Genomic DNA, 25261 nt, shown 5'->3' with positions numbered 1-25261 from the left:
CTTTACAATAAACACAGAAGTGGAGCAGGAAAAGTTTCTGAAATCAAAACTCTGAAGGCAAGTGGGGAATATCATGGACTTCACATTTTGAAAGCAGTTGCAAAGATCTGTTAAGTAGCTCCAGAAGAAAATATTAAAGTGACTAATGTCACACATACTGATCTCTTTCCTTTCTTCTCTTAAATCACAAGGCACTTCCTTGTCTTTGAACATGTGAGAGTTTTTTGTTTGCTCATGCCCAGTGAAATTTGATAGGACAAAAGCCCTTTATTATAAAAAGTAATTCTAAACCCAAGCACTGAAAACCTATGGTATTTTATTTTAGTTACTTGCTAAAACCTAATATGTTACACGCTTCTTATAACAATGGTAGATAAAAATGAAGATGTAAATTTTTAGAAAAACAGGTGTTACAAGACAGCGAATCATCATCTGTAGGAAAAAGAGTAAGAATCAGACAACACAAGGGAAACTGCCCTTGCGACTTACATTGCTACTCTTGTGCTTGAAGGATTGCATGTTTTCAATTATATTAAACAGGTTGCCTATTTGTCCCTGCAGAGAAATTTTTATAAGCATCTTAAAAACTATTTTTTTTTGCATGTTTTTCTGTGGGACTAGAATTTGGCCTGTGTGGAGCACAACTCAGGAATGACTCAGGAGACTGGTTGGTTTTCTTAAAGAGAAAGCTCATTAATGGAATCAGATGTTCAGTGTCTTGTACAAATGATGTGGGTAGGGAGGTATAAAGTGAAGTGGTAATTCTTGCTGGTGTGCTGAATTATTCACAGTAGTAAAAGTAGACATGAGGCACTGCACTGGCATCAGGTGTTGATAAAACCTAGGTAATGCGTGTGGAGGAGGAAAAGAGCCTGATGTGCTTACAGAAGGATGGACTTTGAACTGGATATTGCCATTGGAAGAGATATTGCAATCTTAACAGACATTTACATTACATTTACAGTTCATTAAACACAAAGATACAATTTCTGCCCCAGGAGAGATCTGACTGATCTGCAGATAACTGGATTTTAGAAAAGTACATCAAGAAAAATGCCATCACATGCCTCATCTATTTTTATGTTCCTCCCTGGGCAGTTGCTATTGGCTGCTGTCAGAGAAATGGTTGGGGGTGACCTGTGGTCTGCCCCAGGATGGAGGGTTCTATGATACCAGAGTGTTTCTAGAACTGAATTTTCTTGAGGTGGATAAACTAGTTTTTAGTGTTTTAGTAAGTGCTACCCACAGTCTTTTCAGAATGCCCTGTGCAGTGGCTAAGCCAACTCAGCATGCATTTGGACAAGGTCACTGTGGACTGCCACTACAAAGGACAGCCTGTGCCTCCTCTATCCTTGGCTGATCTACAAGGAAACGAAGCCACTACCACATCACCCCAAATGAGTACTTACGTGGTGGTTCAGTTTGCCAGATGTGCCCATGTGGAGAGGGAGAGCACACCCCCCTCCATCTGAGCAGCATCCCACAGTGGCATTGGGTTAGTCATTGGGCAAAAGCACACAGTCTGTTCCTTTCTGCAAAAATCAGATCGAAGTTTCAGGTTTTTCAGAGGTTGTTTTTAAAGTGTCTTATAAAAGAGCTGTATGGAATTTGATCTGGTTTTCCTTTGGCAGTTGAACTGGTTTTCCCCAGTGGGCAGGGGCTTGACATAGCAAAAAGCTTGTGCTCTGGCTGATTAAAAGTGTGAAATTTTCACTTGCAAGTCCCAGGATCATCAGCACTGAAGTGCCATCAGTGTCACTTCTGTTTGCCAGCTTGCTTTTTTAAAATGGTTTATGCCGTGAAAAATGCTGTGCATGAACATCTTATATAGTACCTTGTTTTTATTGTGCTATCCAACTGGAGTCCTTGCAGCAAGAAATAATAGGGAACTTTGAGAGATTCAGAAGATAATTTCTGTCAATCTCCTGTGCAGCACAGCACAAATAGGATTTTTGCTGGAAGATGGCATTAATATTCTAGGGCAATGTTTGGCCTTTCCTTCTCTGTCTGAGGCAGTGCTGGGGAAAACCATGTGATTTTAGTGGGTGTTGAGAAGTTGCTGTGTGTAGAAATGCCTCCAGGGTTTTGTGAACACATCCCTGGAGGAGGCAGTCCCTAGTTGCAGGACAGGCTCAGCTGAGCAACAGTTTTCAGGTAAAGAAGAAGCCAGTAAGTTTTTGGGGCTTTCTGAACTGTAGGTGTAGTGCTGTGTACAGACATAGGTTGCAGCAGGCTTTGCACTCTCCTGATGGGTACAGCTTCTGCCTTTGCTTCCAGTACACAGACTGATCCAGCTTCACTGCAGGAGGAGATGAAATGGTGAATGAACGAGGCTGTGCTCTGGCTGGGTCAGACCCAGAGAAAGGTGGATGGTTTGAGTGCTTCCCTGCTTCATTCCCTATTTCATAGAGCAGCTGAATTAAGTTTGTCGTTTCAGGGAGAAAATGTCTGCCTCCTCCCCTGTTTTCTTAGGAGCAGTCTGCTGCATCCTTAATGCTTGTGCTGCTTGTGCCCTAAAAAATGATACAGCGTTTGCCCGTGAAGCAAGAGAAATTGTGCAAAAAATACCTTAATTGTTTACTTCTACTGGAATTTTAACTGGTATAGTATGACAAAGACCGATACTCTGAAGAGTGTTGTAATACAAGGAACTCCCAGCTCCCATCCAAATCGTCTCTCCCTCTGGATTGCAGTCATTTGAATGTAGATTGAAATCGCATTTAGCTGCTCTAATGAAAAACAAATGCACTCCCTGGCTTACTGTGTTCTCGATGTTCAGGCTCTGCGGGAGCGGTCTGGGCGGCTGCAGGCGCAGCGCGGCCAGGGCCAAGCAGCCAGGTTTTTGTTTCTTTTCTGGAACTTCCTCCCTAAGGGCACCCCATGATGTCAGAGAGCCGGGAGCTCGGCTGAGCGCCTGAGCGCACTGCTGGCACTTCCCAGCCGGGCTCGGCCTCGGAGGTACCGCCGGAGCTGAAGGCAGCTGACAGCCTGTTCTCCGAGCTCTGGGCAGCTCAGAGCCTCCTGTGATCCTGCACCAGCCCTGCAGGACTGAGCATCGTCACCTGTTAGAGGTCTGACGGCAGCATGGTAGCCAGGGGGGCAATGGCACATTTCTGCAGTCTGGAAAGCCTTCAGATGGGTATGTGTGAGTAGAACATGCTCGCTCTTGCTTTTTTTTGCAGTGTTTTTGGATTGAACTGGGAAACAGTGGCAGCCAGGGGGCCTGACTCTGATGACACTTACTCTGTGTCATCCATGGGAACCTGCAGTATTGGTGAAAAGCTGCTGGGAGATTTGCATCAATCCCAGGCTCTCTTTTAAGTTTTTTGCATCCCACTGGTGCAACCGGGAAAGCACACCCCTCCCTCTGTGTGTGCACACAGAAGTGCTTTTTCTGTCTCTATACAATAGAGGAAGAGATGCAGAATGCAAGATTTTACTTGATTCTACCCTAGTAAGCTTGTTGATTTGGTACAGAGTAACAAATAGCTTGCTGTCCTAAAATTGTAGTTATTTTTTGTCTGGAGTCAAATGAATTAGATTATTTTGATGTGCCATTATCACTTGGAACAACCCCACAGGCACTATGGATAGTACAGTAGAAGTGTATAAAGGATCACTGGGATTAATGTTTTGGATGTTGCTTTATAAAACAAAAATTGATTTAATGAAATATTTATTTGCAGATTTTTAAAATACAGTGTTTTCAGTAAGTTTCTCAAGATGTATTTTAAAAGTTTGTCAGTGCTCAGATTAATGAGTTTGTAGGGAAAAAAATCTTGATTTTTTAAAATAGGGGTTCTGCATCCTTCCTGATTAGGCAGATTATACTGTTAATGAGAATATATATTTAAAACGCTAGGGAGTAGAACAGAATGGTTAAATAGCCGTGTTCTTTTGTATCAAGACTATGCCATCTTTTTCCATTTTTAATTGAAAGAAAAATCTTGCAGGTTTTTTAGTGAATCTATGTGATGATCTGCTTTGATCTCTCTGGCAAAGTAATGCTCAGATGAGTGAAGATGCTGGTGATGGTATGTGTGCCCTGAGGAGGGGGTTGAATATTTCTCCCTATAAGGTAAATAGCAGATGGCAGCAGAGTGCCTGGTGATAGTAGGTGCGTGGAGTAAAGCCAAGTCATCTCTTTGCAACTCTGACCCATCCAGAGCCCAAAGCTCAGCAGACAGGCAGCAGTATCAGGTCTGAAGCAGAGTAGAGAATCAGTGTCAGGATCCTGCTGCTCAGCCTTGCTGCTTGTTGGAATTGGCAGGTTCAATAATTCTGGTTAAATGTTCCTTCCCAGGCACTCAGGAGTAAGAGCTGCTCTGTTGACTGTGTGGCAACTTAGCTGGCACACACCAGCCTTTAGCAAAGAAGTTCAGTGCTAGCAACCTATCCTGAATTTGACTTTTAGCTTTTTAATATGTTTTTGAGCATTGTGTGATCTTCAGAGTCTCTAGTTCACAGCTTGGACTTGCCATAAGAATAAATCTTTAGGAATAAATTAACAACCAGAGAGTGCACTCAAGCTCGGGGCCACTGGTCATGAATGCTTCTTGATCCTGGGTGGTTTGAATATTACAGGCAGCTTTCAAAGGCAAACCCAGTTGGACAGGGTCCAGCACTGAGCAGAGGGGGTCAGTCAGACTTGTTCCTGAGGGCAGCCCCCAGTCCTCTTCCTCTGCCAGTGGAGAGGTGATTGCCAAAAGGATTTGTCACCCAGGGATGTACCCCAAATGAGTTTTACAGTTTATACAGTAACAGTGTTTCTCCTGACTTATAATAAAGACAAAGCTCAATTTAGTCCTGACCTCTCTTTCTATACAAAGCTGCCTCTTTGGTCTGAAAATGTACAGTTGTCAAACCAAGAAATTGTGATTTGGGACAATAAGAACAGGTTTTTTGTAGAGCCATTCTACCGTGTCCAGTCTGGACTCCCCGTCTCCTTGAGCCTTGCTGCTGCCAGAGCCTCCTCATGCATGGGAGAGGTGGCAGCAGCCAGCACAGAGCTGGGGCTGTGCATAGGCTGTCCGCTGCTCCCAGGGAACCTCTGGGATCCTATGTCCCTGTAGGGGATGTGACAGTGTGAGGGCACCTGGCCTGGGCATGACAGTGTCTCCACTGACTACTGGGGGCTGCTGGGGCTCTCTCATCTGCTGCCTGGGAAATGGCATCAGGGGCTTCCTTCTGATAGAGGTCATTTATGGTTTCCTCTGGTAAAAAATAAGTAAGGAGTTGTTTTAGATCTGGGTTTTTTTGTATACAAAAGTTTCTCCGTTTTATCAGCTGCTAAATGAGAAAATTCTAAAGAAGAGTAAAATGTATTTAATGACGGAAAGGTAGTTTTCCTGAGAGCCCTGCTGTCCTCCACTTCTGCTGTTATTGTTTTATTCATGACAACAAAGGCAATTTCTCAGCAATTCCTCTTGCATTGTTGTCTTTCTTTGAATCATAAAAATGATGAAGCAAACAGCTGTTGCACTTTTGTTTTAGTTGCTGCAGATGGTGGGACTGAATCTTCAGCCTTAGTAGATGACAATGGCAGTGAGGAAGATTACAGCTACGAGGAGCTGTGCCAAGCTGCTCCCAGGTACCTGCAGCCTGGAGGGGAACAGCTAGCAATTAATGAGGTAATGTCCGGGGCTTTGCCTTGCTGGAATGATGGGACAGGGATGGCAGGACAGGGATGGGAAATGCAGAGAGATGTTTTCCACAGTCTGACATTTCATAATTATAAGAAACTCAAATGGCAGTAGCTACTTTCTTTGCGAGGCATGTTTGTTTGATCAGTGGTGAATACCTTTTTATGGGTAAAACTTTCTTTTGGACACTCTTTTACTAGCATTGTTATGGTTATTGCAGTTTTTCAGTAAATTGTGATTCCTTCTATAACCTCTGCTAGTGTTTCCTCCACTATTGGAAGGGAGTGGGGGAAAGGGGACAGTTTGAGGAGGTTTAATTTTACCTCTGCATTTTAAATCATCACAGACTGAACTGTCACCCTATGTAACTGCTCTGGGGCAGGATTCTAATTGTTTTCACTAATGAGTATATGCATAGATTTCTGAAAATCTGAAATTTTAGTTTTATCCTGCAACAGGAGTAATAATAGGCAATCTAGTGAGCTATGTTGATCTCTTTGTAGTTTATAAACACTTCGTAGTTTATCTTCTGTTCTCCACAATCTCATTTGCTTCCTGTCGTAGCTGATAAGTGATGGCACCATCGTCTATGCAGAGGCTCTCTGGGACCACGTCACTATGGATGATCAAGAGCTGGGCTTCAAAGCTGGAGATGTCATTAGAGTTCTGGAAGCTTCCAACAAAGACTGGTGGTGGGGAAGGAATGAGGACAAGGAAGCCTGGTTTCCAGCTAGCTTTGTCAGGGTGAGTAACTCTTCTGCTTCTTGCTTTTGCACCGTTGCAAGATTCCTAGCTGAGTGCAACAGTTGTCATAGCATTACATTTCATACCTGATCCTCAGCATGTTTATAGCTGAACATCAGTGGTGTAACCCTTGAGGAGTTCACAAGGGAAAAAGCAGTAGAGAATGACGCCCTAAGATCCCTTTGCTCCTCTAACAACTTTCACTCTGTCTTCTTCATTTGATCCCTTTGTAACCAAAGGAATTTCTCAAGCAGAGATTGCAAGAGCAAAAAGCTCAACCAGAAAGTCAGAGAGGACACAACTGTTCTTGTAAGGACTGGGGAGAGCTGTGCTGCAGGGATTTCTTGGTAAAATAGGGTTTAATTTATCATCAATGACATTGTGTAGAAATCTGGTTCACAGTCTGAACTCTGCAGTCAGAACTCACCCAGATTAATGACACTGTAATTCTCAGATGGTAAAAAACTGAAATATGTTTTAGAAAATAATTTAAACTACGTTTTGAGAACCTGTAGTGAAACTTGGGCCACACTGTATGAAGTACTACATACACAAAGTGCAGCAGGTGGTTCCTCCCTTTCCGCTTCCTAGATCTCTAGACAACATGGGCAATCAGACAGAAGTCAAAAAAGGAGGTGCTGCTATCTACATCATAGAGATGGGGCACAGGGAAACTATTTAAAAGTGGTTGATTGCCTACTTTTGTAATTTTTACCCCTATGTTAACTTGGCCAAACACATTAACTATTAGTAAGAGTCAGAAATAAGCTTAACCTGAAAAGTACATGGACAGTACAACATGGTCTCTCTCAAATACTGTGACAAGAAAGTCATGTATTTAACCAGACAGAAATCTCAACATTTGAATATACATGAGTATATATGAGTACAATGAGATAAATCCTGTTGTGAAGCCCTCTCTGTAAGATATGAATGAAAACATGTCTGTATCCACTCTTCTTTTAGATATGAGAAGTTTGTAACGGTTTTACCACAGTTCGTAAAACTATCTGCTTCACTCTAATTGCTTTGTTTGTTCTGGCTGCAGCTGCGAGTTAATCAGGAAGAAGTGCCAGAAAATGGTAGTAATATCCAGGACGAAGAGCAAGATTCAGATATTAGCAAGCATCGCCAGAAAATAGCTGAAAACAGGGATCAGATGAGAACCAACGTTATACAGGAAATTATGAAAACAGAACGAGTCTATATCAAGCATCTCAAGGACATCTGTGAGGTACGTGTTTTAACCTGAGGACATTCTGCTGACCTAATGAGAGCAAGTCATTCCATATAAGTTGAAAACCACGGTGGTTTCTCACATCAAAATATTCCCAATTGCTCTTCTGATGCTGTCAGTCAGATTTTTCGTTTCCTCTTACGGCTTTCCTCTCTGATGACTGCCATGAGCCATTGCTTCCTTTCTTTTAAAAAACTTCCATTTTTGACAGCAAAAAAGTGCCTCTCTGACTGCTATTTCCATAATAAATGAGAGAAGGAAATCTAGTTTATTTAGAGGTTTTTTGCCCCTGTATAGAAAACTTTGAGTAACTGTAGTAAAATAATTTACAGTTAAGTGACAAAACTTTGTGGAAGTAACTTGGAAAGAGTATTTGCTAAATGTTTTTTTTCCCTGTTTCCTCAAGTGAGGAACTTTTTACTGGATACTTAGGAGTTATGAAGAAATCTAAGTGCATTTTAGATCTACCTTGCTGGTTTGAATCATAAAATGGGGGTGGTTTTCTGCTTTTTTTCTCAGTATTTGTTGAAGGCTTACACTTGGGCAAGAAGCTTCTTAATATTTTTCACTGAAGTTTGCCTCTTCTGACATGAGTTGTGATGCATTTGACCTGTATTTGACTTGTCTGTGGTTTGCATCTGGAATGGTGCTAAGCAACCTACAAAAATATTCTTTGTTAGCCTTAGTTTGCTAGGTCTGTCCTTGTATTTGTCATGCTGCCATCCTTTCATCCACCACTTACCATTACATTATTTCATTCACAGCAAAGTAGACAAGGCAGCAGTAGGTTTTGATTTATTTTTATTTTTAGATCAGGCCTTGAAGAGAGAAAAAAGGGAGAGAAGGGACAAAAATTGGTTACTAACTGGCTAATTTTAAAACATTAAATGTAAATTTTGTCATTTATGTTCATTATTTACTTAAGCTGGTAAAATTGATTGTGTGCATTAAAGATCAGGGAAGAATTTGTATGCTCTGCTATGCTGCTGCCATGGTTAGCTGAGTTCTAGGACATGATACTCATATTTTACTGACCTGTTAAGAATTAGGCATATATTAATTACAGTAATTTCACGAATACAAGCCGCACCAATTTGACCAAAATTTTGGTGGAAACCCGGAAGTGCGGCCAATATTCCGGGGCGGCTAATACATTAACAAAATTCTAAAAGCTGCCAACACGGAAGTGAGAGCCCGCGGCAGCCCCAAGCCAAGCTGGAGCCCGGCCGGCCCCGGCTGAGGTGGGAAAGCCTGGCAGAGGCGGGGCCAGCAGTGTGGGGGGCGGGCGGCAGAGCCTGAGCCAGCAGGGCGGGGCAGGGGGGCGGCAGAGCCCGGGCCAGCAGGGCGCGGGAGCCGGGGAGAACTGGGGCTAGCAGTGCAGGGGAGCATGGCAGAAGCAGGAAGGCCGGTGGGTGGGGCTGCCTGGCAGCGGGGGAAGCCCAGCAGAATCGGGGCCAGCAGCGTAGGGGAGCCCGGCGGTGCGGGGGCCTGCAGTGCCGGTCAGGGCGAGGAAACGCGGCGGCGGTGCAGACGGGAGGGGGCGGCCGGCGAGCCTGGCAGCGGCGGCAGTGCCTGGCCCGCCGGCGGGCGAGTACGTAAACAACGCAGCGGCGACGCGGCCGGCATGCCTGCCAGCGGCGGCAGTGCCTGGCCCGCCGGCAGGGCGACTACGTAAACAACGCAGCGGCGACGCGGCCGGCATGCCTGCCAGCGGCGGCAGTGCCTGGCCCGCCGGCAGGGCGACTACGTAAACAACGCAGCGGCGACGCGGCCGGCATGCCTGCCAGCGGCGGCAGTGCCTGGCCCGCCGGCAGGGCGACTACGTAAACAACGCAGCGGCGACGCGGCCGGCATGCCTGCCAGCGGCGGCAGTGCCTGGCCCGCCGGCAGGGCGACTACGTAAACAACGCAGCGGCGACGCGACCGGCATGCCTGCCAGCGGCGGCAGTGCCTGGCCCGCCGGCAGGGCGACTACGTAAACAACGCAGCGGCGACGCGGCCGGCATGCCTGCCAGCGGCGGCAGTGCCTGGCCCACCGGCAGGGCGAGTACGTGAACAACGCAGCGGCGACGCGGCTGGCATGCCTGCCAGCGGCGGCAGTGCCTGGCCCGCCGGCAGGGCGACTACGTAAACAACGCAGCGGCGACGCGGCCGGCATGCCTGCCAGCGGCGGCAGTGGCTGGCCCGCCGGCAGGGCGAGTACGTAAACGCAGCGGCGGGGCGGTGCTGACGGGAGAGGGGGGCCAGTGAGCCCGGCGGCGGCTGCAGCACCACCCGGCCGGCCCCGTCGGCAACCATGAGCGGGCCGAGCCTGCCTGGCCCCGCCCCGAGCCAGTAAAGCCCGCTATGCCGCGATCCTGTTACTAATTGGCCAGTTTGTGAAAGCTGCGCACGGATTCTCGCGACGAACGAAAGTGCGGCTAATATTCGGGGTGCGGCTTATCTATTGACAAAGACAGCAACATTGTCGAGGCACCGGGGGTGCGGCTTATAATCCGTGCGGCTTGTATTCGTGAAACTACTGTAATTGATTTTCTCTAATACATATATCCTCTACCTGTTTTTTAATATCTGGCAAGCCTCTGAGTTTAGTACAAGAGAGCAAGCACACATTTCCCAAGAAGAGAAGCAAGCAATGGGCCATGCTCAAGATGTGAGGTAGAGATAGTCTGCTGTCCTCAGAGTCAATCTGTAGGGTGGTGCAAGTAAAACATAAGGCTGAAAATACACTCAAGTAAGACTAAGCCAGAAAAGCTACACAGATAGTAACCCAAATTTGCAAGCTCAGCCCTAGAATGAATCACTCAGGCTGGCCAGGATCATGAAGCTAGAGTATAGCCATAAAACATGTTCTACATTCAAGAAGTGTCTGCAGACCACATTACAGGAGCTGCACAGGAATTAGCTCTCCTTGTTGTGCAGTAGGAAATGCGGTAGCTGGCTTGCAGCATAGCCACTGCGCAGCTCTCAGAGCAGATGGCTGTGGAGGAGACAGGAATATTCCTAACAGTGCCAGCAACAGTCAGTGTTGCTTCCTGGTAAACCTCACCAGAGCAACTGCAAGGCTATTTCAGCTGTTTGCTCCCAACACTGTTTGCAGGAGCTCCCAAAGCTGCCTGACAGCAGCCAAATCGAGGAGCCTGGCAGATAGCCCCTATCACATCAGTTAACCTTTGCACTCTCTGAGCCCTGGTGCCACAACTGCTGTGACACTGTGAGCACAGCAGCTGTTCCTGGAGGTCAGTCCCTGCAATGTATTCCTAACAGGGAGATGTGAGTGGCCTTTGCACTCGGGAGGTTCCCTGGTTCATTTGGGGTACCCCAAGACAGGACCCCAGGAATCGACATGTGAACATCTCAGGCTCAGATCTGAACTTGTGCTTTTATGTGTGTGTGGCTGGGAAACCACTCCCTTGCCTGGAGACCTCAGGGGTCTTGCCAGCTCAAATGATTTTGTTCAGGGTAGGACTGCCTCACATCCTGAGCCTAAGGAGTGCTTTTATTTCATTTCAGGGTTACATTCGGCAGTGTCGCAAACATACAGGAATGTTCACCACCGCTCAGTTAAGCACCATTTTTGGAAATATTGAAGATATTTACAAGTTCCAAAGGAAGTTTCTGAAGGATCTTGAGAAACAGTACAACAAAGAGGAACCTCATCTAAGTGAAATAGGGTCATGTTTTCTTCAACACGTAGGTTGAAAAAGTTGATTTTATTTATGAAATTAGCAAAATATCATAATAAAAAGCCAAGTTACCATATTAGGGGGGGATTTTACTAACAAGTGCTTCTTACATACAAAACTGTCAGCATTTTAGAATGTAAAGTAACTTGCAATTAATTAAATATTTGTTTTAGATTTCTCCTCATCTTTAGTAATTATGTCATTTTATAAACAATTGTAAGTTGCCTTGTCAAAACTGTAATGATCACAGATGAGATGGATTACTTGCAGTGACCTCATATTCAGCATGCAAAAACTTCATAAAGATATTAAGGAAGGTAGGTAGTGGGGAAATAGGCTGGGAGTTCTTGATAGAGATGTGCAAAGCCTATAGCTGTCTTCCCCAAAGAAAAATACTTCTTAAAGTGGGTTTGATTGTCCTAACTCAAGAAAAAACCTTTATTTCTGTGTTCTGACAAAGAAGGGTACGTAGTTTGAGGACAGCTACAAAGTAGATTTCTGCATAGTTTCAAGGCTGATCAGACTAGAAGCAATATAGAAAAAATGGATTACTTAATCTAATTACATATAATAGATGTCACAAAAATAGCTTTTCTCCTTTATAGACAAATACTTTACTAAAGTTGTAAAATTTTTTTTTTTAAATAGCAAGAAGGCTTTGCTATTTATTCAGAGTATTGCAACAATCATCCCAGTGCCTGCATTGAGCTCTCCAAACTGATGAAGCAGGGCAAATACCGCCACTTCTTTGAGGCCTGTCGCTTGCTGCAGCAGATGATTGACATTGCTATTGATGGTTTTCTTCTCACGCCTGTTCAGAAAATCTGCAAATATCCTCTGCAGCTTGCAGAGTTGCTCAAATACACCACTCAGGAGCACAGGTGAGAGGACTAAAATAACAAATTCTATAACAGCCGTTAACACCTAATTAATCAAGTTTTCTGGGTGACACAACATTGAAGCTTTTGAGATCAGGAATAAAACTGCCATGGACCACTATAAACAGGGCGTCTTGGAACCATCACAGTCAGTCACAAAAACAGTATCTGAAAATGCAGCAGGGGACTGAGAGGATGCAAGACGCAATGAGGACTAAGTCAAAGAGGGAGAAGGAAAAGGAGATGGTATTTAAATAAGATGCAGAGAGGGATGTGTAATTTAGAGTGAAAAAAAGGCCAGTGGGCCAAAAAAATCAAGGAGAGGGAAATCCAAAGAAGAGGGGAAGGCCCATAAAAGTTGTGGGTGCCTTGGAAAAAAAATACAACCTGAGGTAATTTGTTTTAGAAACTTAGTAATTAACATTACCTTAGTTTGCAGTAAAATCTAGATATTAGATTTCCAGCTGGCATAAATAAAAATTGAAATTGCAGATTATTAACATTTCTGGTATACCCCTGCGCTGATTACATCTTTGACTAAATTAAGATTTTATCTATAAGTGTCTGTCTTTTTATCTTGTATAATTGCAAGAAAATATTCCATTGTGACCCCTGTGCTCAAAGTCCACATGAAGCCTGAGGCAATGCTTCCTTGGTCAAAGTCAGTACTTTAACCTTGAGAAAACTCCCCTTGGAGACCACTGGATTTTTTCCAGGGGCAAAATACGAGGTGTGTGAAGTACTGAAGTTTAGAGGTGAAATGCCTCTATTCAGTTCTGTGACTACCTGGGAAGTGTTGCAATAACAATTACTAGAAAGACTTTCTCTTTCACTGCTGCTAATTTTAGAAAGATTATTCTGTGAGCTATTAAACGTGCAGATAAAGTGACAGCGAGGTCCTGCCACCTTCCACCCATAGTACCTGTTTTCCTCTTGTGTGGCACAGGATCCACAAGTGCCTTCAAGCACAGAGAGGCACCCACTGTTCAGAGATGCTCACAAACAGGCAGACCTACACATGGAGCCTTGGGAAAGCTCCAGCCAGCTGGGGGGCTTTGGTTGCATTTTGTTTCTGTAAAAACTTGAAGTTCCAATATGCAAAGCCTACTGTGAAGGCCACAAGTTGTGTAGCAAGTGTGTAATAAATGCCAACAGAGAAAAAAGGAACTGAGATAAGGAAGGGCAAGTGTAGCAGTATGGATATCATGTGGTCACCCTGTGGGACCTCTCTCTGACCATAGTAGGATCCTGTTATTGTTAGTCTCACTTTCTGTATTCAGTGTGACAGAATAGAGTTTCCACAGATATAAATAAAGAGAGGAGAGAATGCACACATTAAGAAGGAAAGTACATCCATCAGCAGCAGCCAATGAAAATTGGAGCTGAGACAGAAACAGATAAAAAGGACAGCAGTGCTAACCCCTTAGCAGGATTTATTTCTGGTTCATGCTGTTTTCTCCTTTGACTCCCTTTTCTGCAAGAGGCCTTCTGATAAAGGAGGAAAAACAGCTCCTCTTCTGGGACTCCTTAGGCAAGAAATATGTCTCTTCCCTCCTCTTTTGTGAGAGACTCCATTTGAAGAAGGTGAAGGAGTGATGGATGCTATTCAGAGGAGAAAAAAAGCCTGCCTTCAAGCTTGGGGAGATTCATAAGCATGTTGGCAGCTCAGGAAAGAAGGAGGGGAGCAGGGCATTGGAAGGAGGACAGGAGGATTGGCCTGAGTTGATTACATTAATCCCAAAGCAGGAAGAGAAAGATGGCCATCATGGCTCTAACACATTTGTCCTGTGGAAATGGGATGCTTTCTTCATATTGTCTCCTTTAATTATTCTCTCTGGTGCTCCTGTTCTTAAGTTCCTCTCTCACCCTGTGTGGGGTTGCTTTTGGTTTATTTTCCTGTCCACCTAGCATTCTCCATTTATGTTCATTGACCCAGTCATTGGGAACAAGAAGGAGAAAATACAACTGTTAAATATGATTAAAGGAACGCCTTTCCCAAAAAATCCCACTAAAATCTTGCTTAAAAACACAGATCTTTGGTGAAATACAGCTATCACTGAGGTCAGTGAGCATTCTACCATTGTTTTCAGTAGACACAGTGTTGCGGTTCATTAATCTACCTCTTCTGCATCCTTCCACCAGTCTAATAATTTGCTCCTGGATGAGCCCAGCAGTACAGCAGCACTGAATTGTACAGGCTGCTGTGTGGGGTTTGGAATAGTGGGAATTAGGTTTCTCTTATTTAAGTACCTTAGTAGAGGGATAAGTGGATAATGTGGGCTAATACTGCAGGCACTGTGGTTGCATCATTTCCATGGTTTGTGATTGCATCATGTCCATTGTATAAGTGATCCTTGAAATGTACTTACATTTCCCAGTGATTATAGCAACATAAAAGCTGCATATGAGGCCATGAAGAACGTGGCATGCCTCATCAACGAGCGAAAACGGAGACTAGAAAGCATAGACAAGATTGCACGTTGGCAAGTCTCTATCGTAGACTGGGAGGTGAGTGTCAGCCTGTGCCTTTCCTGGGCAAAGGTACTGTGTACAATACTTGATGTCCCCTGCAGGGTATGCCTTTCTGCCTAGGTGGTTGTTTATGGTGTCTACTTTTCAAGTGGTCGTTGCTCAGTTAAAAGTCCAGTTGCTTCATTTGCAATGTTTCTGTTACTGATTAACCTTGTTTATAGTTCAGGGAGAGCAGCATGTATTAACATGGACACTTGCCTTTGAGATGAGATGAAAAAATGGAGCTTTTAAAAATGCTAGGCCTGTTGAATCTCATTTGGAATCTTGGTAGTTCTGTCAGAACAGGAGCCTGTTCCATTGACTTAAATCTTTCCTTCTGTTTATGCAGAAATAAAGTAGGGCAGAACCACATTGATTGAATTTACCTCTATGATATTATTTACATTGTGTGACATTTCAAATCTAATAATAAAAATACAAGAAAAGTGAGTGAACTTATGACTTGATTGCATAGTGAGATTGGGTAGACACACAGTGAGATCTTAAAATATTATTTACTTACTACATATCTCTGTATCTCTATATCTGCCTTCCTAGGGACCAGATGTGCTAGCCAGGAGCTCAGAGCTGATCCACTCTGGAGAACTGACCAAAATATCAAAACAAGGCAAAAGCCAGCAGAGGACTTTCTTCCTTTTTGATCATCAGCTTGTCTTCTGTAAGAAGGACTTGCTGAGAAGGGACATCTTGTACTACAAGGATCGTATTGACATGGACGAGATGGAAATTGTGGACACCGAAGATGGCAAAGACAAAGATTTTAACATCAATGTCAAGAATGCTTTTAAGATAATAAACAGAACAACAGAAGAGATTCATTTGTTCTGTGCAAAAAAACAGGAGGATAAAAAGAGATGGATGGAGGCATGTGAAAGTGAAAGGAGACGAGTTCGAGAAGACAAAGAAATGGGTGAGCAGAACAATTTCTGAACAGTGGTTAAAACAAACTTGCTTTTGCAGTTCTTTGTTTTGTACAGACATGCACTCTGTCTTCTTGAGCTGGTGTCCCTGACACGATGTTTAGCTGTGTAAGTGAAGCCTATTCAGGTGTGTTTGCCCTGTCACTGTGGGCCAAAGGTCCATGGCAGGTAGTGTCACTCATATGATTCTGTTGCATTATGGAGCAGAATGAGAGATGAGATACAACAAGATGCAATTCACAAAGACCAACCAATAATAAAAATCCATCTAAAATCCTAGCACTTTTGCAGGAACAATTGGTCAAAAATATCTATTTATAAAGGACACTTTTTTTACAAAGCCAAGCAGCAGTAATTGTAGATTTATAGTGTCTGTGTCATATAGTAGCACCTCCCGTGTCCAGGAGGCCCATGCAGTTGTATGGTGTCATTAACTACAGACCCAGCAACAGCACCACTGGGGCAGTAAGTGCTCTGGCACTGGCACAGAGAAATGAAGCCAAACCTTGAGTGAGCAGGAAAAAAGGTAGTAAATCCTAGGACCAGTTTTAGACCTTCAGCCTGTGGGGCACTCTAAGGTCAGTGTGTCTTCTGTGTCAATGTATAGTTAGGGTTGCTTTTTTGGTTTTCCATAGTTTCATACTTCCTTTAAGATCAGTGACAAAAGCTCCAGGAAAATTCTATTCACAAAACATATAAAAAGAGAGCAGCAACACTAATTAAAAATGAAAACTCTTTTTAGTATTTCTGAAAAGTCGTATTAGTGCATCTGTGTATGTCAGCTGCATGAGAACTTCTCCTTTGCAACACTCTTGAGACTAAGGCTTTGGATTGACATCTGGTTAACACTGGAAGTGCAGTGAAGTGGATGATACAATTCAGAAATTATTAAAACTTAAACAAGATGCCAAGTCATGTTCATGTAAAACACTTAATTAGAATAGTAGGAAGACAGGAATAACCCTTACATTACAAATGTAACCCTTTTGATCTTAGTGGCTTTCTCTCATTTGATACTGCTATAAGTATGATGAAAATAAGGCCCCTTCCATATGTATTTTAGATAGTCCATAAGCAGAAGAAAATTCTTCAAAGTTTGCCAATTCATTCTCAATTTAAAAATCAGTTTTAATCCTTCTACATTGCACCAACTGTTGCAATTAATCCCAGTCTTCTTGAGTTTAGAGTAAACAGTGAAGGAGCCACAGCTAAACTTCTCTCAGACTATGCAAACCTGACTCTTCTCCAGTGCTGAATGTCACACTGAATGTGACATTACAGTCGGTGTTTGTGGGACAATACTGATGACTTGCATGCCTTGCTCTGTGTGGAGCTTGCTCTGTCACCTTGTGCTCATGGGGATGGGAGGAAGCTTCTTTCCCTAATTCACCTAAACAGAACTCGAAAATAGTGCAAAAGGGTGAAGGTGAGCAGAGGGTAATAGAGCTGAGGATTGGATCATAATTGTCCACAGAGCCCCTCTTACAACAAAGTTACAGAACAACTCCAGTCCAGTGTACAATGAGAACCATAATACAGTGGCAAGAAGAAAGAAGGATGCTACTGAGTAAATCACAGCTCCTGCACTTTTGTGAGCAGGACTGAGATAAAGAAGATAAAAAGTGAACAAATGAACACTTCCATTTCCATCCTTTCTAAGAAGAAGCATTCTTGAGCTCTGCACTGCCTCCTGGGTGGTTACTTCATGGAGCGCTGGGAAAGTATGTTGAGCAAGTTAAATGCTATTTCTCAGGAAGTGCTTGAGGTTCTGCCCTGGGCAGCCACAGGTCTGTCTTGGTGTTACCATTCCTCCTAAGTGACACTGCTGCAGAAATCCCCAAGCATGAGGAAACTGCAAACTATTTCTTCTGCTGGGACCTCATGAAAATCAACATATGATATTCAAAAGACTAACCATTCAAAGCTAGTGGTACTGGCAGTGAGATTTGTCATAATAGCACTAACCCTTATTTTGGGGCTGGGTCACAAATTCTCATGGTTGCTCAGTGCAAGAATTTCATAAGGTCTTCAGGCACAGTGCAATGTAGTGGGGGGAAAAAACCCAAACCAGTTAGAAGAGAAACTGTATGTTTGATAATGGCCCATAGGCACATGCATTCTTTTCTACCCGTGTAACATTCAACCTTCTGTAAAGTTGCTTTTCAAGTGTTCGAACTCACTATTCTGATGTTCCTGTTTTGGGACAGGTATGATGAACCAGAGGAAAGATAGTTGAGTTGTAATACCTAATGTCCATTGGTCTTATGAGTCACAGTGGCATGAATGTTTTCTCCATTAACCAGAAGACTGTTTCTTTTCTAAAATTTCTTCTTTTTTTTGGTATAATTGAATATTTCCTTTAACCAAAACCAGTGGAAAAACACCACTATTCTCAACCTCAGGTTTAAATTTATCTTGTTGATTGTGTAAGCTATCTTGCTGGACTATACACAAAGCCTCTAATCTGACCACTCAGAGAACAAATAATACACTTTCAATTCAAAACTGCAAATGGCATTTTACTTCTATTTTCAAAGACACTTTGGTGTGAGTCATTGTCTCCCAAACCATATCTAGCTTTTCTTAGCTTTTATGAATATATGAGAGAAAAGGCCACAGCCAGAAAATCCTTCTCCAAACCACTAATAGTAACCCTAAGAAAGTGGAGTGATCTCTCTTGATGAAATTGCTTTCGTTTTCTAAAATCTGTTTCCTTGTTTCTATAAAGGAAAAAAAAAGAAAAAAAAAAGAACCACCCTGCAGAATAAAATAAAACAAAACTTCTGCTACCCAGAAATTATGGATGTTTTAAGTTAAGAGGCTGATTTGTAATAACTTCTTCATAAGTTCAGGAGGAAAAACAAAGGGAGTTTTACAAGTATAGAGAAGTGAGGGAAGATGCAAAATGGAACCAAAGCAGACATTTCATTCTGGCTTTGAGCCACAACTTCTGTGCTCTCTCTGTGCATATGTATGAAATGAGTGCAGCCTTATGCACAGCATGAAATGAAACAGCATGTGCACCCTGTTGTCACGTTGTGCAAATGTGACATTTCCATGTATCTCAGCTGTGTTGTGCACAGGGCGAGGAAACTGGAATGCCTCTACCCGGGCTCCAGACAGCACCAGTCTCTGGTGCCACCTTCTAGCAGATGTCTGTCATCTCTACTCACCACAGCTCAGCCATACACCTGTCACACGACAGTAAATAGCATAGGAGTACCCATGTGCTTCATGTAAGTCACACAAGTATGTCAGCAGGCACATGAGAAACCCAAGTGAGGGATCCAGCCCCAGAATGATGCAGCCAAAACCCCATCATAGCCTTCTTCAGCACCTGCCAGATTTTGTGATACTCTCCTCTGAGTGAAGGGAAAGATACCAAAATTTATGCTACCGAAACAGCAGTGACTCCAGTTTGTTACCCAGGTTAGCTCAGAGCGAGTGAAAAATAAAGGGATTCTGCATTTGTGATCTATCACTTGATGACTTGTAGATTTCAGAAATGTTAATTTACTTTTTTTTTTTTTACATCTCTTGTTATCTGGACTTGTCTATCATTATCCCAGTGGAAAACCCTCTTTAAATTCATGTGACAGTATAAAACATACTTCTAAAAGCTTCAGGTGTATTGCTACTAAGATTTACTAAAAATTGTTTAGGACACAGTTTACTTATTTGTTTTCATTTAATGTAATCAGGTATTAGATACGGTAATTTTGTACTAGTGTCCTAATTTACACTTTGATGTAGGTATGGAAATCTCAGAAAACCAGAAGAAACAAGCCATGCAGAATGCCCGTAAGTCAAGGCAAGGAAAAATGAAAGGTGGGTGTTCAGAATTGTGTTACCTTCTTACTGTGTTCCATTGTTCTTCTCGTTAGAAGATAGCACAGTCTGACTGTGGCTGAGTTCTTCAGTCTTTTAAAAACATTTTTTGTGGTTTACATGGAGCTCAATAATTGCCATGAATCTGTATTTTAATATTAAATTCCAGTATCTCTGTAAACTACTAAATCTGTCAGCTCCTTGAGCTTCTTCAAACAGACAAGTCAGTATTCTGTATATTAGAGAAAAAAACTCAAAAGGTAAGGCAAGGTTGTGAGGAATTGGATGCACAGGTTAAATTAGAGATGAGTGTTACAATTCCTTCCTTTGCTTTTACTCAAAGAGCTTGTTCTTCTTTACCAATTCTTCTTTAAAATGTCCTAAAATTCTTTTTGCAAGTCACATTGTTATATTATTTGCAATAACAGTCAAAATGACTTCTTCTGGGATTCCTCTGGAAGGAAGGATGGACCAGAAGCTTCTTTATGTGGAAATGGCTTTTTTATTCATTTCCTCTCTCAGAAAATAATCACAACAGAAACAAATCAGAACAGATTTTGTCCATTTGAAAGTCAAACTCGGGTAAATCTTTAGTGTGCTGAGAGAGAAGGGGAACAAGATTTAAGTCCAAGTTTGGGAGTGAAGGAGTTGATGTTAGATTGTCTTCTGTTCCCTGGGATTAATATTCTTAAAGCATTTTCTCTTTATCAAGCAATAGATACCCCTAGAAACTGTCTGAATTTTCAGGGAAGTGGCTTAAGTTTGTGATTAGGAGATTCTGTTCTGAATGTGCAAAGCTCAAAGTCTTAACAACATTAACCCAGAAAAATATATTTCAAATGGAAGAAGCAACATTTTTGTTGGTAGCAGTATTTTAACCAGTCTTATTCTGAGAGTGGACTGAAGTACTAGTATCTGCTGTTTGGAGTCATTCCTTTGAAATACCAGTATTTACTTATGCAAACAATATAGTCCAACTGTGTGAAACTGCTGCTTGTTTTTGGTAATTCTGTTAATATTATTTTTACTGGTACTGCTGTCTTCTTAACCCAAATCAGTGCAGCAATTAAAAAGTCAAGCATCTGAAAAAGTGACCCTTAGTAGTTCTGCCATTCAAGATCATGGCAAAATTGACCATGTCCCCTGGCTCTGTGCTTAAATATCCCTGGCTGACTCAGTGCTTTGTCCAACTGTTCTTCTGCAGGTGTGAGCTATAATGGGTGTCCCATGCCTCCTCCACACCAAACCCTGCATCCCCTTCACCAGCGACACATCACCGTGCCTACCAGCATCCCGCAGCAGCAGGTCTTTGCCCTGGCAGAGCCCAAGAGGAAGCCGTCCCTCTTCTGGCATACCTTCAACAAACTCACTCCCTTTAAAAAGTGAGGGGCCAAGGACCTGGAAGGACATCAGCACAGAGGGAGACTCACTCCAGAGGAGGACCTTGGAGATACAGTCAAGCTTACTTGAGCTCAGCGAATCTCCCGTTTCGGAGGCAGAACCTTGGGTTCCCTTGAGCCAGGAATGCAGCCTTTGACTTGGATAAGAAAGAAGTTTGTCAAGGCTGCTCTGAAGTCCATGTTGCCAAGTGTCAGCATTGCTGATGAAGAGCAGTCTCTCTTCTGACAAAGACAACTTGCTGTTAGTCAGGAACAGCAGTATTCGACCTCTGTTTCTTGGTTATGTTTGAAGTAGTAATGGAATCATGCAGGTCATTGTAACATTTCATTTTTCTTAACCTTATATTGATGGCCAAATTTTGGATAGGGAGGGATTTTTTGTTCAGGATGTGTCAGCAAGGAGAATTTTCTCCTTCCTTCTGGAGCACTGAGCACAGACCACCCATTAAAATCAGGTGCAGATATCCCATGTGATTAACCAGCTATTGCAGAATATAGTGGACCCTAATCCTTCCTGTCTTTTTTTCTATTACATTGCCAAATGGCAGGAGAACATCCCACAAGGCCTTACCATGTTCCAGATTGGAACAGGGAAATTTTATTCTGTCCTATAGAAACATGAACAGAGTATGAAATGGACTGTAAAGATATGTGCATTTATTGCACACAAGTGGAAACAAGAGGAGCCCAGGGCATCTCAGATTGATTAATTTCAGTCAGAGCAATATATTGCATGTTTGCTCTTCAGTGTAGAGCTTTTGTATTGCTTTTTCACACATTTCTTCACCTGGAAGACTCTCCTTTGTATTTCCAATATGCTTATTTCTCTGTGTAAAAAATACATTTTTATTTTCGCACAGAGATAATGTGAATGTACAAAATTAGAGTTGAGACAGTACATGGTGACTGCTGGCTGTGTTACATAGGTCTCATGCTTTTTATTCATATAACTGGACTTAGAAAATTAATAAATAGTAATGTAAATATATTGAAGCGGTCTGGATCCATGCTTCTTGTACACAGTCAGTTGACAATGGGTTTTGACCAATAACTTCTTCAAAAAGAAAGAGAAATCCTTGCTGGAAGGGATAAAGAAATTGTGTGGACCAGAGATGGATTTTTGTCTTCATGTCATCAGTCCCCACTAGAAGGGGAAGAATCTGACTTGATTAAGGTCAGCTCTGACCAGCATATGCAATCCATGATTTGCATTACTTCAATTCATCTGTGGAATGAAGCTGATCTGGGAGAAGAACTTTTTAAAAACCACCCGAAGAAAGACGATCCTGATGTTTGTAGCACTGATAATTTCTGCTTGCTTGCTCTCATCAAGGATGACAAGACTGCTGGGTATATGGAAGGAAATAAAGACTCAGTATGTTTCAGAACTGATTTGCTATGAATGTCTTCACAATACTTTATCCTGTGCTGCTGATTAGGGGCATTACCTGATGATTAGGATAGATCCAAGGATATTCTTTGACAATGGGCACAAACTTTGTCATGGATCTGTAATATATGAGAAACAAACAAGGGGCTAAACACTAGGCATTTTAACAACAATGTAAAAAAACCTTCTTTTAAGGATGTATTTGTTCCTACTACTATTGTTACCTCCATATTTTTATTTATCATCAGTGTTGTGAAGCCCACTAGTAACTAGGTTTTGTGATTTCATAACTTTGTGGCCACTTCTGCAAAGCCCAGGTTTGTGGTTTTAATTTTAAATTACATCTTTTGACATTTCAAATGCCTTGTGTATATAGCTCAGCAGTAAGGCAAAGTGTGCTATGCTCAGCCAAATTGTGCCCTGCATAGTGAACTTCATTGCTTGTGCTTTCCCATAGCAATGGGAGATGACCTAAACTAGTTAAGAGCTGGAAGTGCACACTGACATCTGTAATGATCCAGCTGAAAGAAAATGCATGGGGAAGTCAGTGGGAAAAGCTGCTTGTATATTTCTCTTGATGTTTAAGCCAGCCATTGCTGCTCAGATTTTTTTAAACAGGTAATTCTGAATGCTCAACTTAAACACAAGGAGCAGACTTCCAAATGCAGGCCTGGATGCATCCCCTTCCCCTCAAATGAGTAAGCCTTTTGTGTTTCTTAACATACCCATTTTTGTGGGTACTTGCTGTGTTCAGGCCCGTAAACCAACAAGATGGATGTACGGTGTGAGTGAAGATGATGTTTTTCATAATCACATTTTGAAATACTTGTTCTAAGTGAAAAAAAAGGCTGAAATTGGATTGCGGTGCTCACCCAGAAACTTTGCCAGCTGGACCTGAAGATATTATGAGATCCACACTTACATATGTTTCTTTGCTGAAACCTGCTTCCTTCCTGCACTTGGTTTTGTGGGGTGCTAGAAAAAAAAGGCTTGGGGATCTTTCTTTTAACATGTCAGTGCCCATGAAGGCTCTTCCCATGTATTAGTGCTGGTGCCTTAACCCAAAAAATGAACAGAAATCTTTGCATATGGTTTTGAATGCAGCAGGTTTTTTTCTCAAAAAGTGAATTTCAAAGAGCTAAAAAAAAATATGGTGCAGATTACTCAGGACAGTTTTACATATAGTACCCTTCGAATAGACATGGTTGTATTTCTTTGCAACGTGACCTTGCAACAGATTTAAGTTCAAATATAGTAAGACAGGCCAAATTTATACTATGCCATAGTCTTTTAAACAAATTACAGTGAAATGAAAACACACCATTTTATTATTCAGCAATTAAGACAAATATTTACTTGGGAGTTAGCTTCACTTCAGAGTCTGTGGGAAGAAGTTGCAGCTAAAATGTGGAAGTTTGAATTCTAGCAATTCTTCTTCTGGTGACAAAACTTATTTTATATATATATATATATATATAATCAGAAAGCTGTGATGGCAACAGCAACATCTGTTCTTTTCCACTTGCATGCTTTAAGTTACTATAAAAAATTCTAGAGCAAGTACTAAGAACATTTGTGCCTCATTTAGATAAAGCCCAGCCAGAGCCTGCCTGATGACCTGCTGTGCAGATAACCTCAGACTTTTTGCATGAGATGCAGTAAAATATAATTGTCCTCAAATGTGTTCCCACTGAGTTAGGAAAATGCCAAACCATAATTGCATCCAACTCAGAGCATTTGATGTATAAAATAATAAGATTGTTTTACAAGTGGCTCTTGCCATGCTAAATTTCACATTAAATTTTAGTGGTCAGTGTAAGAACTGAGTTCAAAGACAGACTTTTCAAATGTTCCACATTTTAGTTGTCTTTTGGAAATAATTATATCACAATTTTGGAGCCAAAGGTCTTTAGCCATAACTAACGTAGTACCTTTCTCTGACTGCCTTTCTGGTTTTTTTTTTCTATATGTGTGGCATTTGTACGTAGGAGATGCCTTCTGAACGATCTCTAATTTAAAACTCTTTGTTGTAAATAGGGATAACTTGCATATGTGTTTTATTTTGGTGTTTTGTAACATTGTACCTTCGTACATTGCTTTGTGCATCTCACCCGGTGTGTGTGCTGTTACACATGTTGTAAATGAAGTGTCCTGGCTGCAGAGCAGAGGAATTGGCTGTTGACGGCTGAAGTACAATGTGCAGGACTGCAGTAGTTTGATGTGCATTTGTTCTGGAGTAACTGCATTGCAAGGTTTATTTACTCTTCAAACATTGTTTGTCAAATGAATCTATTTTCTGGAAATAAGTACAAACTTACATTCCTATTATTTTTCTCTTATTGTACATATTGGAATTAAATAATATACAAAGCTAAAATTCCTCATCTCTGTCTTATAAAACTTTATTGTGCAGTTTTAAAATTGTTGTGGTTTTTTTAAATTGTCTACAGAATTTCCTTTTTGATGCAGAAATGTATCAACTGCCATATTTCTTCTGGTATTTTAAAGAAAAAAGTCACACCATCTTCTCTTGGTTTCCCAGTAAAAGCTTCAGTACTTCCCAGCACAAGTTCATTTTAACAATGCCTACGCCTGGTTCTGGTATTGAAGTCTTCATTGTTCAAGCAAAGCCCATACTCGTTGCTGTCTCAGCCTGTGGTTAGTGTGCTTTACCTTGTCCTGGCAGAGGACAGTACCCCTTGCATGCAGGTGCAGCTTCTGTGCTAATAAAGCTCCTGCTAACACAGGATGGTGAGTTAAGTACTGCAGTGCAGGTAAGGAGGATTACATTTTGATTTCTTTGGAGCAAAAGCAAAACCATTTAAAGGGGTTCACCCAAAAGGCGTGTTCTGCACATATGTGTGAACAGGCTTACCTCTCTGCTTAATAGAGCAATGGGCAACACAGCTGGGGATTCAACTTCTCTGATTTGGCGAAGTTTTTTGTATCTCATTATTCTGACAAGGCAGAGGGCTACATCTGAAAAGTGTGCCTGTGTCCTTCC

At 42.2% G+C, this 25261-nt stretch overlaps 1 protein-coding gene across 6 annotated transcripts in view; it reads left to right on the top strand.

The window, feature by feature from the left end:
• Positions 1-23566, top strand: part of SPATA13 (spermatogenesis associated 13) — a 74399-nt gene extending 50833 nt beyond the window's left edge. For 5 of the 6 annotated variants that reach the window (XM_033052678.2, XM_033052677.2, XM_033052681.1 and 2 more), the window contains 9 exons: positions 5494-5630; positions 6207-6386; positions 7435-7620; positions 11137-11316; positions 11958-12190; positions 14566-14695; positions 15257-15629; positions 19393-19467; positions 20672-23566. In XM_033052678.2, coding sequence (XP_032908569.1) covers positions 5494-5630; positions 6207-6386; positions 7435-7620; positions 11137-11316; positions 11958-12190; positions 14566-14695; positions 15257-15629; positions 19393-19467; positions 20672-20853 — 1676 coding nt within the window. In that variant the 3' untranslated portion in view covers positions 20854-23566. Of the gene's footprint in view, positions 1-2969; positions 3140-5493; positions 5631-6206; positions 6387-7434; positions 7621-11136; positions 11317-11957; positions 12191-14565; positions 14696-15256; positions 15630-19392; positions 19468-20671 lie in introns of those variants that run through there. The other variant, XM_033052683.1, reaches the window with a different exon arrangement.
• The last annotated feature ends 1695 nt before the right edge of the window (positions 23567-25261 follow it).

This window comes from Catharus ustulatus, chromosome 2 (assembly GCF_009819885.2).
Source record: "Catharus ustulatus isolate bCatUst1 chromosome 2, bCatUst1.pri.v2, whole genome shotgun sequence".
NCBI lineage: Eukaryota > Metazoa > Chordata > Aves > Passeriformes > Turdidae > Catharus > Catharus ustulatus.
Note: the sequence above shows the minus strand (reverse complement) of the source record. Positions and strands in the feature narration are given on the sequence as shown.